This window comes from Eutrigla gurnardus (genome assembly GCF_963514095.1).
Source record: "Eutrigla gurnardus genome assembly, chromosome: 6".
Taxonomy (NCBI): Eukaryota; Metazoa; Chordata; class Actinopteri; order Perciformes; family Triglidae; genus Eutrigla; species Eutrigla gurnardus.
The window spans coordinates 521,131-538,571 of NC_139920.1; the positions used below are offsets into that span (position 1 = coordinate 521,131).

A 17,441-nucleotide genomic window follows, 5' to 3' on the forward strand; every position below is an offset into this window, starting at 1 on the left:
AAAACCCCAAGACCAGAGACTACACTCACTTTTCGAGAGTCCATAAGAGTCACTCAAGAATAGATTACTTCTGTATTTCAAAACGAGAAGCTCATAGAGTGGATGAATGCCACATTGAACCCCAAACTCTTTCGGATCATGGTCCAGTGGTCATGTCGTTATGTACGGATCAGAACAAGACTCGAAAATGGAGACTAAATGTGTCACTCTTAAATAACCTGGAGGTGGTACAAGATATAAAAAACTAATTAAAATTTTTTTTAGACACAAACGATAATAACGAAGTCTCCCCTTCCATCTTGTGGGACACAGCGAAATCAGTGTTGAGGGGCAAAATTATATCATTATCCTCTAAATTGAAAAAGGAACGTGAAAAAAATCTAAGATTATTAGAAGAACAAATTAAGAAATTAGAGACAGAACACAAGAAAACAAATAATAACACTATCTTTACAGAACTAAATGAATGTATACAAAAATTTGATGATTTACTAACATACAAAGCAGAGGGGGCCTTACGCTTCACTAATCAAAAATGTTATGAACAAGGGAACAAAGCAAGTAGGCTACTGGCTTTCCAGTTAAGAAAAGCACAAGCAAGCCGAACAATAGAAAAGATCACATGCCCAAATTCTAAAAACTTGGTGTCTCATCCCAAAGCAATAGCCAACTCTTTTTCTAAGTATTATAAACAACTATATGACTCAACAACCTCCCCCAATAAATCAGAAAAAATTAAGCAGTTTCTCCAACAACTTAACCTAATCAAACTGGACCAAAACGAATCTAAAATTATAGTGGAAACTATCACTGAAGAGGAAATAAAAAACACCATTAAAAAGCTCAAAAACAACAAATCGCCAGGCCCGGACGGGTTTCCCGAGATCATTCCCCTTCTACACAGAGTATACAACTATGCGCTGAATGCTAGAGACCCACCTAGAACATGAGGGGATGCAGTCATCTCTGTCATACACAAAGAAGGGAAAGATCCCGTACAGTATGCCTCATACAGACCAATAAGTTTGTTATGCAATGATGTTAAGATACTGAGCGCTTTAATAGCAAAAAGACTCCAGAAGATCATTAATAAGCTGATTAACCCAGATCAGACGGGATTTATACCTGGAAGACTGGGAATAAACAACAATAGGCGCACGCTTAATATAATGTCAACCGCCCGATCACAGTCTTACCCATCAATGCTTCTCGGTCTCGATGCCGAGAAGGCATTTGATCGGGTAGACTGGCTATTTCTGGAGCATGTGTTAAGTAAAATGGGCTTTGATGAAATACTTATCGAGTGGTTCAAAGTCCTATATAAAAATCCCACTTCCAGAGTTCGTGTTAATGGTCAGATTTCGGATAGCTTTCCATTAAAAAGAGGAACACGCCAAGGTTGTTGCCTATCTCCAATACTGTTCGCTATAAGTATCGAACCCTTAGCAGAACTAATTAGAAATAACCCATTGATTCTTGGTATACCAGATAAGACAAAAGAGCAGAAATTATCATTATACGCAGATGATGTCATTTTATACATTAGGGATCCCAGCACCTCTATACCTGAACTTTTAAAACTTTTTAAAGACTTTGGTGAGGCCTCAGGCTATGAAGTTAATGAAGCGAAATCTGAAGCCATGATGCTGAACGGATGCTGGCCACCAGAACTATCTGATAAGGTTAAATTTAACTGGTCACCTCAGGGATTTCGATACTTGGGAATAACTATTTCTTCAGATGCTCCTCAGCTGTACAATCTAAATTATGGAAAATTAATAGAACAAATACGAAAGGACCTAGAAAGATGGGAAATATTGCTTTTTTTGGTAGGATTGAGACATTCAGAATGAATATTCTGCCCAGATTGTTATGTTTCGATCACTTCCTATTTGGATTTCTGCAACTAAATTCAAAAAGTTAGAAAAAATGTTTTCTTCCTTTATTTGGCAAAAAAAGAAACCCAGAATCAAATTTACACACTTGGCCAGCAGTAAAGCATGTGGTGGTCTAAATGTACCAAACTTTAAATTGCATTACTGGGCTGCACAATTGCACGGGGCAGTAGAATGGTTAAAGCAAAATGAAGAAACAACTTGGCTATCTTTAGAGCAAAACTCATGTCCTGGAGTTTCATTACAATCACTACCATTCTCCTCAAATGAGATATGGACAAAGAATACAATTTCAAACATCTGGATGAAATGCACACGTAAAGTTTTAAACTCTGTAAGAAAAAAAATAAAGGCACCTCAGTCCATATCTAGGGCAATGAAAATTTCCGAGATAATAGACTTTAAACCTAGATATTTTGATCCAAGATTTAAAGACTGAGAAAATAAGGGCCTTATTTTTATTGATGACTTATTTGACGGTGAAATCCTGAAGCCATTTAACCATTTGCAGGAAAAATTTGGTTTGATATCCACAGATTTCTACAGGTTTTTGCAATTGAGAAGTTATCTGACATCACATAAAGAATGGCAATCTCTTACATTACAGCCTTCTGATCTAGAACTTTTCTTCATCAAGACCACGAAGAAAGGGGATGGTAAAAAAATTGTATCACATTTATATAAATTACTACAGACAACTGTAATGGGGAGCTCTCTTGGAATAAAGGAGAAGAGAGATCAAGATCAAATGTGGGAACAAGTATGTGAAAATGGGCATAAACTGACCAGCAGCCCTACATGGAAAGAATTCGTTTGGAAAGTGAATCTCCGTTTTTTCAAAACTCCATTAATTATCTCTAAATTTGACAAAACAAACAAATCTTGCTGACAGAAATATGTTTTGCCAGTGATCAAGTGACTCCACATGATCACAGCTGATAGGCTACTATCTGAATGAGATGTTGCAAACAGATCTACTGTGTAATAGTTGACACTTCATATGTTGCTCACTGTCCCTGCAAAAATATCTATCTATATCTATAGATGTATTTTTTTCTGTCTAGCTCTCAATATAGCCACAATTCTATTTGAGCAAAATGAGTTTCACCAAACCTATTGATCAGGAGGTTCTCACGGGGCGACACCTGCTGGTCATTTTTTGTAATTACTCAGCTACACATGAGAAGGCATTATGCAATAAAACTGTGTTGCATTCCTTTTTAACCACACACCAACAGATGATTTGAAAATCAATAAACCATTAAGTATTAATGACCACACATCTGAAGTCGGTGGGATTTGCTGTCAGTACAGTAGGTGAGTAGCTCAATTCAACAGTCAGTAACATCAAACAGATATCAGCATCAATAGACACGACTGGCACAACAGACCATATAGATCACTTCAAATCAATTACAGACAACAATACAGATAAACTAAATGAAATGAAAGACAGAGCGTTCATCTGATATGAGAAACATTGTCATTGTAGGTCAATAATTATGTGCGGCACCTCTCAATAAGAGCATAATAATAAGTAATTATTAAATATGATAAACGGCATCATGGCTGACAGTTGTACACGTATGGTCAGTTATCTATCTATCTATAATATATATATATATATATATATATATATATATATATATATATATATATCTGTCTGTCTGTCTGTCTGTCTGTCTGTCTATCTATCTATCTGTTTGTTTGTCTGTCTGTCTGTCTGTCTGTCTGTCTGTCTATCATCTATCTATCTGTCTGTCTGTCTGTCTATCTGTCTGTTTATCTGTCCATCTATCTTAGTGTCGACATTGCAATGTCTGAAGGCAAAGAGGTAGTACTTTTATTTTGAAGAATATAGCGCAAACATAGCCAATCAGAAGCAAGGGGGCACATATATGGATTGAGAATCATGCCAAAACCTCACACACACACAAAAAGTGTTTTACTCACACCCAACGATTCACAAACAAACTCAGTGTGGTTTGCAAATACAAAACATCAGTCACAAACTAATGCATTTTGTTTTGCAAATAAGAAATGTGCCTATCAAAAAATAAATAAAAATACATCATGCTTCAGAAACAAATACAGTATGTTACTTCAAGTACAAAAAAAAATTCTGCAAGTACAAACTAAAATCGTTCAAGTACAAAAAGAAATCCTCCAAGTACAAAAATATCTTCCAAGTACAAACTAAAATCTTTAAAGTACAAAAAAAAGCAGGGCGGTCATTGGCGCAGTGTATAAGGCAGCCGCCCCATGTACGGAGGCTCGGCCTCGGCGCGGAGATCAGGGGTTCGGCTCCCGGCCTGGCGATCTCTTTCGCGCATGTCTTCCCCCTCTATCTCCCCTTTCCACACTGTCTCTCTCTGCATAAAACAATAAAAAGGCTTGCATGGCACTCTAGCCATAAAAAATAATCTTTAAAAAAAAAAAAGTACAAAAAAAGTAGTATGTACGGAACAAACCTTGCTGATCCACAAGCAAATGCCAGTAACGCACTCCACTCCGCAGGTGGTGCTGTTGAGTCAATTTAAGGCCGCCAGGACAATCCCCCCCCCCCCCCCCCCCCCCAAATCTTTATTGAAGGCCGCCAAGTGTTCGAAATGCCATACTAACGTCCTACTCGTACTAAAATGTGACATATATTTGAGTACGTAGTGCGTCTACATACAATAGGGGAATTCGACTTGATGTAGCCACCTGCAGCACGCTACCTAACGTGATGTATTGTGGGTTGAAAGCAATGCATGATGGCTAGAATTGTGTCCGACTTAGCAGCCGACTGCAAAGACGTCACAGGGTCGCGACCATATCACGTGACCCAAAACATCGCGGGAACAAGTTTTTAAGAGCCGCTTCTTGCAGCGCGGTCTATGGCGGCTGCAACCGGCTTGTCCACACCTCCACTACAGCGTAATGGTTCTCATTGGTTAAAAGTTCAATGACGTGTGTTCAGGTCCGCACTTGGCGGCCACCTTGTGGTGAAATCATTTGCCTTTTTATTTTGGTCGCTTTGATGTCATGGGTTGATCTCAAGTTATATATATATATAACATATCCTCTTTGGTTTGCTGCTGTGTTCTATCGCTTGAGCACCATAGTCACGTTGACTTTGTTGTCCGACTTGACGGCGTTTGGGTACGGTCTCTTTTAGAGCCCGCCCCCTCAGACACCTGCAGCTCTCGTCGGCATGATAAGTCAAGTCAAGTCAAGCCAAGACCATCCTGAATAAGCCTAGTAGTATGTGAATTTGTGTACGTGAAATGCTTGGATGTATACTGCATTGGCAAGAATTTCTGAGTATACAGCGGACCTTGCTAGATCTACTGAACTTTTCCAAAAATGCATCGCAGCCCGTCTGACTTCTGAAACTTTTTGGATAATGGCGGACGAATGCGGTGATTCTGGCGACAGCCCGACACAAATTGCGTACACATGTAAGTATACTGTAACACGATTTTTATGTTTTCAGCTGACTTTTAAATCGTATTGATAATGAACGTTACTTCATTGTTGTTGGAATTGTACGTTAACGTTAAGAATCGACGGTCCTGCTAGCCGGCTAGCCTACTGACGGTAATTTACCATAGAGGTTAGCGAGCGTAAGCGAATATAGTGCTTATGTTAAAACGTGGTTATATATTAACTAACAGTGATTAATAACGCGGTGCATCGTTGTTCGTTAAAGGGACGAATGCAGACACCGAGCGCTTCATTCGGTGGAGGGAACGATGAGAAGTTCACCGGAAGGAGGAATGCTGCTATGAGAGGCTTCATGTACGAAAATGTGTTATTAGGGCCACGGTGCAATCGCACCGAGCACTATTGTTATTCAGTGGATTTATTCCTAGTTTTCTTTCATCTTTCGGACAAATTTCGATTGCCTAAAACTCCTACAGGTTTAAGAGTTGTAGGACAAATTATATATCAAAACATGCGGTTCGATCGGAATCGGCGTGCTATTGCTTTTCTTAGCCGAACACGAAAACCACCAAAATTTTCCCATTGAAATGAATGGGACGAGCGAAAAAAAAAGGAACAGTCATTGTAGTTTTTCAAACGTCTGCTGCTCAGGCATACTTTCACCTAGAAACTCCATTTAAACTCTAAAATGTAGACACAAGTCTTGTGTCCTGGTGTGTCAATCCACGTTTCAATAGGTCATATAGTTTTTGATCAATCACTGTTCAATGACCATGAACAGTTTGACAGTACATAGTACCTAGTAGTTCTCAGTACTTGAGCATCAGTAGTACTCGGTAGTACTCGGTAGTACTCGGTAGTACTTGAGTGACAGATGAGCTTGGTGTCTGTTTTTCTCCCAATCGAGAAGCACTCAACTGTTTGGCAGTACATAGTACCTAGTAGTTCTCAGTACTTGAGTCTCAGTAGTACTCGGTAGTACTCAGTACTTGAGTCTCAATAGTACTGAGTAATTGAGTGACAGCTGAGCTCGGTGACATGTATCAAACTTATCAAACTCATCAAATACACAATCCAACAACTCCAAAACGCTTTTGTGGACAAGGTGTGACCTGCACATTCACCACGCTATGTGATAATAATGTAACGTTACGAGACGGAGCCATTTTGGAGGTAAATTCATGCAAAACTGCTGATGCGCGTCCCTTTCAGGGACAGTTTTTCAAGAATTTTCTAGTTATTAAATGTTGTAATTCTCATATGCAGGGCTCCATTTACGTACTACTGTTGCATATTTAGCTACTCAATGATATAAGGTTGAACACCAGCGTATATAGACAGGAGATGTCCTGCTCTCCTGAGATGTCTACCTGAAACGTTCTGTTGAACAGCAATAAATCATCAATGAGCTGTAACACTTTTCTATGTGCTGTTCTTCCTATAGGATGTTTCTTAAAGAACAGGGATGGAGGGAAGGTGGAGCCGGATGAGCTAAGAAGAAGTGGGAGACTGTTACGGGCAGGATTAGGTCCTTGTCTTTTCTATTTCCTTGTTTGTTCGGAGCTGGTTGTGTGGACATGTGATGCGCAGCTGTCACCATGGTTACTGTGAACGTCACCTCCGGCGCAGTCGGTTGGCGTCACCGCGGTAATTGTTTATCAAGCCCACCTGGGAGACGCCGCGAGAGGGGACTGAACTACACACACCAGACTGACGTCCGTGAGCAACACCCCGCTAATAGCTGCTGAACCCGACCTACCCTGAAGCGTCCTCATTACGATTGAGATAGTCAGGTAGCTGGGGTCTAGGGCGCTAGGACCCCATTCACCGGTTTCCACGGGGCCTCCTCCTCCTTCTCTCACCCACCAATGAACATTCATCTCTGACAACCCGCTTGAGCTGGTCCGCTCAGGAGAGCGCAGCGCGGGCTATTCGGAACTGTCGACGGACAGGTACCGAGGAACCACCATCAAACCGGTGAGCACAGCCGAGCCTCTCGTTCACCTCTGTACACCAGCCAGCTCTGTGTTTCCTTTCTCTTGGTTCTTTTCCTACATTAGGTTATGTACTGGAACTACAAACGGGTTACACTTACCGTCGTTATCAGTCGTAACAGAGACCCTCAAGCAGAAATACAAGGTGAGTTGGAAGCAGTTTAAAGTGTTGTACACGACATTCTTTATGTGAAGCATAAAAGAAACAAGATGATGCTGTCTTTCTTATGAATAATCGGGCAAAGTCAGTGCTGGGTAATATCTACGTGTTAAAACATCAGAGTCCATTAAGTTTATCCCATGTGGTACAGTATTACAGCACATTTTATAATATATAACTAGTGGTGAATAGTGAATAGCTGAATCATGATTATGAGAAGTGTTTGTATACGTTGTTTAAAGGAACTGAAGGTGTCAGCACTGAGGGAGGAGAGGTCACTGCTGCACACTGGAAGTGTTTGTTGTCATGGATGAGGAGATGGAGCAAAGACCTGCTATTACCCCTCTACACCCCATCTCCTCAGCCATGATGCCAACCACTGCAGCAGGGTCTCTCCTCCAGAGCAGGAGGGAAATAGACCTGCAGGCCTAAAACACGAGTCAACAATAATATATATTCAGATATTTATTATTTAGATTTGTACAGAACATCAGATATATTCGTAAAACATTTAACAGGAAACATTTGACTGTAAGAACTTATACCATGTGGTTTTACTTATAAACTGCACCACTGATGAACAAAAATAAAACCTCAACAATTATCATGTTCCTGCAACACAGGGATCTGGACATTTGGAGCAGACACTGCAGCTACGACCCTCTGAGGATGTCCCAGGACTGCTGGAGCCTCTGAGGATGTCCCAGGACTGCTGGAGTGGCTTGTTGGCTTTGTCGCCACCTTGGAACTATGGACATGGAACCCGTCTGTTCTGTTAGTAAGCAGTGGACGAGGTTCTCCATGGAATGCCTTGAAAGGTCCTTCCTTAAATCCCGTTCCCCAAAGTAGAGGCCCAGCAGGGGAACATGAGGATTGACCTGCAGTACGGCCGTCTGACACCAACCTGTAACAGAAAACATCAGATATTACATTTATTCTGAATGTTTTCCAATTAATTTCTTGAAAAACAGTACTTATTTCTTCTATTGCAACCTGTATATATAACATGGATTATTTGTCGAATAAATTATTCACTAATAGCCCACTACTTGTTTTTTTCCCCCACCAAACTCAAACATGATATTATTAAAACAACTTATATTAGCTGACATGTCTGTTGATTTTGTTTATGCATCATATGCCTGTTTATTGATGATCAAATAATAAAGGAACTTATTCAAACCAGATAAGTGATATTACTTACTTCAGAGGGAAATCCAAATGTACGTGTGAATAATGTAGCTCCTCCGACAAGTCGATTTCCTCCGTCGTCTCCGCGGTGAAGGTGCTGGTGTTCCGTGGTCAGAGGTATAATATGAACGATTAATGATCGATAAAAGCTGCTTAATAGTCACGATCGATGGTGAGTGAAGCAGCTACTCGGGTAAGAGGAAGAAAGAGGGAAAGCGTGGGAGCGCGCATATTTGATACACTGTAGAAAACATTTGACAATAGTAATTTGACTTAAAAAATATTTAGAAATATTTAATTAAGTGTAATAATAATCATGCTTTATATTTTGATAAGCAATTTCCATTAAAAGGGATCTAGAACCGCTACAAAATCGATTCAGTTACGTGAGAGAAGATGACGAGATGCAAATAAAGTAAAAAAAAAAAAAAATGTAGTATGAGACTTCCATGTGAACAGTCCAAGGGTAACAGCATACTCATACGTTCATTTAGTAGGCAGTATGCAGTACATACACGTTGAGTAGCCTATGTAGTAGGCAGTACGTTAGTAGGCTATGGCATTTCGAACACTAGGGGGGATTGTCCTGGTGGCCTTAAATTTACTCAACAGCACCACCTGCTGTTGTGGAGTGCGTTACTGGCATTTGCTTGTGGATCAGCAAGGCGGGAAATTAGGGCCAAAAGTCACGTGAAAGTTTTTCCTTACTTGTAGAATTTTGTTTCGTACTTGTAGAATTTTGTTTCGTACTTGAAGGATTTTTTTTTGTACTTGAAAGATTTTAGTTTGTACTTGAAGGATATTTTTTTGTAATTGAAGAAATGTGTTTCTTTATATGTGTAAAACATACTGTATTTGTTTCTGAAGCATTATGTATTTATTTGATAGGCACGTTTCTTATTTGCAAAACAAAATGCATTAGTTTGTGACTGATGTTTTGTATTTGCAAACCACACTGAGTTTGTTTGTGAATCGTTGGGTGAGTAAAACACTTTTTGTGTGTGTGTGTGAGGTTTTGGCATGATTCTCACTCCATAGAAGAGGACCCACCCACCAATGAAAAGGAAACATTGGGTGGTATATTTGTTTTTCATTAAGTACAGTGAAACACGAAATCCAGCTGAATTCTTGTTTTTGTTCTTCTCTGTCAAAATTTAAAAAAAAGAAAAATTGAATTGAATTCCTGTTTTTGTTTTTTTGACCAAAATTGAAAAAACGAAAAAATAACCCGTTTCTGGTTTCTGCCTTTGTCAATTGTACAAGAAAAATAGACGGTTCAAGCGTACCTTGGTCCTTTATACTCGGCGTGTGTGTTTCCTATACATGCTGCGGTAAATTTTGAAGGAGAATTAGATGTTCTGTCGGAGCAATTTATTCATATTGCAATATTTTCTTGTATAGGAAGAGAAATGTTTTGAAATTATTTTTAATTATTTCCATGTTTATGGTTTGTTTACTCTAGAGTTAAGAGACAAAGTAAGGAGTCATAAAATAGTATTTAATAACAGTTTGTTATTTCCACTTAAATTGTATGCACAGTAAATTTATAATTTGTTTTTGTTTTTGGCCTTTCAGGCCGGGTCTTTTGTCTTGCCTTGTGTTTTGGGTGCTGGAATTTACAGAGTGGATTTCTGCTACTGTAAAACAAGATGAAAACAGGATTTGAAATCATTTAAAACCAGATATAAAACAGATTAAAAATTAGCTTTAAATAGGTTAAAAAGGAAAAAGGAAAAACAAACATTTAAATTTTGTTGTTTTATTGGGGCCATTTGACACATCTCAGTGAGTACTTTTATATCAAAGAGACCACATACATTGATTGCTGTGCAGTTGCATGTTTATTTTTGTGTAATTTTATTTAATTTCATGTTTGCAAGCAACCAATACAGTGAGCTTTTTCTATAAAACTTACCTGTGAGCGAATCTTAATTCTTCTGATATACTAGTGCCATTAATTGCTGATTTGGTAGATGTTAACTCTGTACCATATATAGCTATTTGGGCTGTTGGGTTACAGTAATGTTTGATTGAATGAATACAAACCAGAATTGGATCTGATGTGTTATGTTAGCACATAAAAATACATTTTGAAATATGTTTACCTTGATTTGCCAGAGTAAAACATTTAATAGAAAACTGAAACAAGTTAAAAAATATTTTTTTGAGCATTTTGACCTCACAGTCGCATGTAGACTATTTTGGTGAAATTGGTGATACTACACAACTTGAATCCTGATTTTCCACTTGTCCACAAGATCTTGTAGTGTATGACTACAGTCACATAGTGGTACAATCACAGCAATTACAGGACAGCAAGTTGTGTATGGTGAAAAGTGTAGATATCTGAACAAGTGAGTGTGAACTTGGCTTAAGTGACAGTACCACTATAGCTGACAGGTTGTTTCAGGCTTATTTAACACATCCACATTGTTTTTTAGATACTCCACTCATATGGCATGTTTGATTAACAAAACTGTCTTTACATCTCCCTTTACTATTGACCACCTATGTTATGACATATTACAATCATTACATGTCAGTCAGTTAGTGCTCTTCAATGGAATCTATCATAAGAGATAATTATGATAAGAAGCACCCTGTAGGTCATGAACCCAGAGAACAGTCAGCTGTATTCACACCAATCAGGTGCAGTGGCAAAAATGTCCTCCAGTTCATTTGAATGTGGGTAGTGTTGCGGCAGAGGGCAGCCACTTGTGGTGAAGAGTAGGAATAGAACCAGTAAAATACAAGTTTTAATGGATATCTGCTTTGGATTACCATGGAAATCTAATGATCAACGATTAAAAAGTGAAAAACAGGATGTGTACGGTCAGGAGTTAAAGTTTCATGGCTGTGTGAAAAGGGTGATGACTGATCTCCATCTACTAAGCAGATAAGTGAAACTCCACAATATTGCTGAAGAGGGAAGTGTGACAAAAGTCACAGTTGTGGGGATCTTTCATATCTGTAGAGGGTTTTGGTTTTTCAGTGGACCAACTGAATCGTTTTCCTTGGTGAAAGAACCCATGCAAAACACAATAATATATATTATCTGTATGAATGAGCTATGACTGAGAAAGCTCTGCTGGTTATTTCGGGGGGGTTTAGCTCAGGAGGAAGAGCGGGTTGGCTGGCAACCGCAAGATTGCCGGTTCCATCCCCGGCTCCTCCTAGCTGAGTGCCTGGTGTCCCTGAGCAAGACACCTCACCCTAATTGCTCCTGATGAGCTGGTTGTCGCCCTGTGTGATTGACTCCGCCGTCAGTGTGTGAATGTGTGAATGAATGGGTGAATGTCAGTCATTGTTGTAAAGCGCTTTGGACAAAAGCGCTATATAAATGAGGCCATTTACCATTTTATTTCTATTCTCAGAGGGAGAATATTGCACAGGTGCTTTGTTAAACTTTGTTTTAGCAACATTACTGATATTTGAAAGTCTCAGATGAAGGTATAAATGTTTATTATATATTTTAAAGCACATTTCAAAAGGAGGATTGATGAAGAAGAGTGATAATATGTTTTGGCAATAACATAACATCTGAAATAAATATTGATTTATTTTTTGACAAATATTGATTTCTTAAATACTAATATTATACATAATATACACTGAACCAAGGTCAATGGCTGCAGCACCAGTCAACACTGTTACTGTTCCGTTTATGTGTGACAATATAATCTCAACTCGAGGTCCACTTACTAGCTTCTTGTTGCCCTAACAAGTGAACAGGTTATTTTTTCAAATGTTGGCGTGACTGAAGGCAAACAATCAGACCTCCTTTTCCCCAAGTAAATACCTGTGGATGTCGATGGCTGCTTTGCAAAAGGGTCATTTTGGAAAGGGTCACCTAGGAGAGGAATGCAGCAGAGAGGGAAGAGCAGGAGGAAAATCAAGGGGAGAGGTTGAAAATAGTCAGAGAGCAACTCAAGCTCAACAGAATTTAACTAAAGATAAATAAAGCAGTAAACACATAGTGGGCTCAGGGAAGAGAGACATACTATGTGAAAAGATGGTGGTGAGGAAGGAGTGCAGAATAAATGAATGACGGAGACTCAAGGAAATGAAAAACACATTGTGCAGGGGATAGCAAAAGTAAAGGGGGAGGGTAACCTTTGAAGGGGTCTGTTTTGAAGGGGTCTTCGGAGTGAAATGGGTCACTGTGGAGCTCCTGAGGCTGGCAAGTGAACACAGATGGCTTCACTTTGAATGGATCCTCCTGCGGTAAAGAGAAAGATGAGGACAAAAACATATTTTACACATTCTCAGCAAACACAAAACATAATGATTGGGATTAATTTCTGTATCTGTTTTCAAGAATTCAGCCTCAGACTCGTGCTGTATCATGCAGGTGCACCAGGAGCAGTGGTTTGCCTGTTCATTGAGTGACTATTTGCTCCCTATGATCCTTATTATATAAATGCAAATGACACCATACAATTGAACCAACATCTCTTAGAAACAGAAATGTTGTATTAGACATCATGTATAGACCTAATAAAATGTCAATAGGCTGGAGAATAGATCTTCAGAGAAAAAAACTGAGCAATGATTATCGATGAACACAATGATGAATGACAGACCCAACAAACCTTGATTTTAGTTTTACAAATTGGCCTTGTTATTATTCTGGCATCTTTTGTATCGGTTTATTGCAATTAAATTGCAACTAAATAGTTTATTTTGGGTTCATTCCTTTGTAGTAAACAAGCAGATGTGTGGCTATTCTCAATGATATTCACCTCTGGGTGATGATATGAACTCAGACGGGGCAACATTTGGTTTTCCGGCGTATCAGGGACAGCAAAAGTTATTTCAACCATGACCGATGAAACATTGTAGCTTAACTTGGATAAAAACCACGGTAGTTTACTGCTCTCTCTCGGCTCCCGTCCCCTCCACTCCATTCCCCTCCCCCTCCCTCCACTAGTTCTCTGAATATCAACATGGCAGCGTGCGCAGAAAACAGCGAGGATTTACTCCCTAAAAAAGGCTCTGTCACCTCAGTCGTATGGAAATGGTTCGGGTTTACAGCAGCTGACCAAGAGCAAACAAGTGTACACTGTAAACTCTGTTCTAATGCAGCGGCAACAAAAGGCAGTGCCACAACTAACCTGTTCCAGCACCTTAAACGTAAGCACGCAGCCGAGTGGGAGCAGTGTTTTCCCCTGCAATCTGCTGTGAAGGATAACGATGGCCTCAAAACAATAAAGAAGCAGGTAACGTTAGCCGCTTCATTTGCACATAGTTCCCCATATGAAACGAGACGGAAAAAGTGGAAAGACATCACCGATGCAGTGGCATTTCACATCACATTTGTTTTCCTCCCCAGAGGCAGTGAGGCACTTTATTTTACAAAAAGGGAAAGCTAATTATGCACTTAATTAATTTCTCTTTGTTTAAGAGCTCTATTCTCAATTTATTTATATTTTACAAATGAGGTATGGTGAAACTGAAAGTTTGGCACTTTATTCCTTGTAGGGAAATTCATGTTCTGTCATTTAAATAAAAACATTTTAAATCATTATTTTGTCTTTAGTGGTTTAAACATTTTTTGATTAAAATCGAAAATCGGATCTGGTATAAAAACATCAGGGATTTTAATTTTAGGCCATATCGCCCTAAGTGATGCAAATAAACACAAATGATTCCACGGATTAACACAGATTAAAAAAGAATGATCGCGCGGTCAAATGATCGTGCAGTCAATAACGCCTTAATTACAAACCATGCACAACGCACACACACACCATTTTTTTTCCCTGAAGATTGAATTTCACAAGCAATTTTTGTTGCTGCACTTTGGTCTTCTCTGTGAGCATTCTGCTTCTCTGACTCAAAGCTTCGTTAAGAGGAAGCCCATGTCTGGAATGCAACATTCCTCTGAATGCGTGTGTGTGTGTGTGTGTAAAGTGTGTAAAATGTTCTTCACTCTGTACAGGGCTCTACCTTGATATGGTTCTGGAAAATCTGCACCATTTGCCATAGGTTACCCTGAGTGCTGTTAGCCAGGTGTGAGAGGTTCTAGCAAAAGACGGTTCAAATGAGTGAAAGGATGATGAAGAATTTGGCATGCTGCAGACTGCTGCTAACAGCTTGTCTATATGATAAAAGGCCTGGGTAAGGAGTGCACGTGACGCAGGGATAAGCAATGGTGGCTTGAAACTTGTGCTCTCGCTGTCTTTTGGGTTAATATCCTTAACACATATATATCCTAACATACGATCAGATATAGGCATTTTTCTTCTACATTCTATGCCAAACTCGAACATGTCAGAAGAAGCTAAAAGTTTGACTGCTGGCAGTAACATTGAACAAAGAAAACTTCGCTCAGCCGCACAGACTCAGCTCAACATGTGCAAGAAGGGAGTAGCAGCTAGCAAAGATCCTACAGCTAGCACAGCCATGGAGCCCAACCCGCCTGATATGGCTCAGATTCACGGGATGCTGAGTAAAATATTAGAAGAGACGGCTGACCTGGATCAAATTCGTCGGTCTCTAAGCTCCGTGGATACAAAGCTCTCCTCCCTCATTTCTCGCATTACGGAGGTAGAAGACAGAGTGAGTCAGTTAGAATATGAGCAAGCTATCATGAATGCAAGACCAGCGGCACCCACTAAAGAGGACATACAACTGCTGACAGACAGGCTGGCAACAGCAGAAGACAGATCCCGACGCAACAACCTCAGATTTGTTGGGATACCGAGGGGGCCGAAAAGAGCAATATTACTGCGTTCCTGAACGTCTTTATCTCGGCGACCCTTGGCCTTGATCCAACCCCGGGGGGAATCGAGATGGACCGCGCTCACAGGATCGGGACGCGGCTAGAAGCCGGGGAGAAGAATCATGGTCGAACGATTGTGGCGCGCTTACTACGGTACAAAGATTGCCAATCCATCCTGGAATGCCTGACGTGGAACGGCAAACAAGTTATGATTTTCCCGGATTACTCGAGGGAGACGCAAAGGAAGCGAGAAGCATTCTCAGGCTACAAAAAAGCACTCCAGCGCAAGATTTAATTTGGCATGCTCTACCCTGCACTTCTGAAAATTTTCATCGGTGGACAGAGTCCACGGGTGTTTGATGACCCGGAAAAAGCAATGGAGTACATTGAGAAGCGCTGAGGTAAATGCGCTCTGCATAGGCTTTGGAAACCACAAGATCTTTCTGTCGTCTTTTCAGGAGTATAACGGTATGATGGGTGTGGGGGGCGTATATGCAATTTTGTGGACCTTTGTTTTGATATTGGACTTGGACAGTATTATTTAAAAATTCCGGCTCTGCCCGTCACAAACTGTTTTATATATCTGACATTGGAGCTGATAGTTTTCATAGCCTGGGCCTGGGCGTCCAACAATTCCTATTTTTTGTATTAAAAACTCTATGTTTTCCTTAACCTAATATCTGATCTAATTCTGTAATCGAAACTCAGAGCAGTGGGCTTTTAGGCTGCTCTTGTTCCAGAAGTCATGGACCTAAGAGATTTACTTTTTTGTTTAATTTCAACAATTATTTGGTTTTAATATACGTTGCACCATGGATCTTACATCATAATAGAATGGTTACTTATTCTACAGTAAAATACATTAATTTTGCTTATGACTAGCAGTGGGAAGACATTGGGCCCTAGTTTCGTGGCGCAGCGCAGGGCGGCGCAGGGTGGCGGAGCCGGCGTAATGCAAGTTTCGACCCGCGCAGCCTTGCGCACGGTTATATCTATATAGATTGTCCCGTCACATCTGACGTCAGATCAAAGGCGGATGGCACGCGTAACAGAAACTCAGCCTCTCGGACCAAAACATCTCCCTCTCTCTCTCCTGTTTTTTATAATATCGGCATTGTTATTATTATGATACATTCGCACAGCGCGTGATGCGCGTGGTGGGAGCGGTGGCGCTGCTTCTGTCATCGGGTTGTCAAGTGACAGAACTTGCACTGAACCTCCCATAACGCATTAAAGGTGCGGAGAGGAGCTCATTTGATTGGTGAAGATCTGAATCGGCTGTATTTATCCCAGTCCACGCCTCGTCTCCCACTCACGCCTTCTTCTCCTCCCTCTTTCCCACGGGAGGCATGCCTGCGCTAGCCTGCGCGGTGCACGAAACTTGCAAAGTCCAGGCGGACACACCCCGTCGGCGTGTCGGCGTGTCGCACGTGCGCTGCGCGCTGACTATGCCTAGTCTACGAAACTAGGGCCCATTATGTTATTCAACCTGGAATGTGAATGGTTTGGGCTGTCCGATCAAAAGGAAGAGAATACTGGGGCATCTGAAAACTAAAAAACAAGATGTAGTTTTCTTTCAGGAAACACATTGCGGTCCCCGGGAATCAGTTAAGTTATGCAGGGACTGGGTAGGACATGTATCCTTTAGTGCTGGGTCATCTAAAAGTCGTGGAGTAGCTATATTAATTAACAAAGGCTTACAGTTCAGGCTCAGGAAGGAGGTTAAAAATGAGGAGGGCAGAATAATTATAATACTAGCAGAGATACAAGGACAGACTTTGATACTAGCCAATATATACGCACCTAATGTTGATCACCCTAATTTTTTCGTAGACCTAGAAAGTAAATTGCACGATATTGGGCAATATCGCATAATTCTGGGTGGAGACTTCAATATTGTCTTAGATCAAATCCTTTATAGAAGTAAGCCAACATTAAGTAGAATGCCTGATTCTGTTTTGCTTGTTAAGAGAATGTGTTCGTCTATGGGTCTAACTGGAGGCTGAACCAACCAACGGACAGAGATTATATTATTTCTAGCTCTTTGC

At 40.3% G+C, this 17,441-nt stretch overlaps 1 protein-coding gene across 1 annotated transcript in view; it reads right to left on the minus strand.

Moving 5' to 3' along the window:
- LOC311014760 (epidermal growth factor receptor substrate 15-like 1) overlaps positions 1–17,441 on the minus strand; it is a 139,824-nt gene that overhangs the window by 42,236 nt on the left and 80,147 nt on the right. Inside the window, exons 19-20 of the mRNA XM_084011552.1 lie at positions 12,783–12,888; positions 12,469–12,519 (exon numbers count right to left, since the gene is read on the minus strand). Of these exons, the coding sequence (XP_083867678.1) occupies positions 12,469–12,519; positions 12,783–12,888 (157 nt within the window). The remainder of the gene's footprint in view (positions 1–12,468; positions 12,520–12,782; positions 12,889–17,441) is intronic.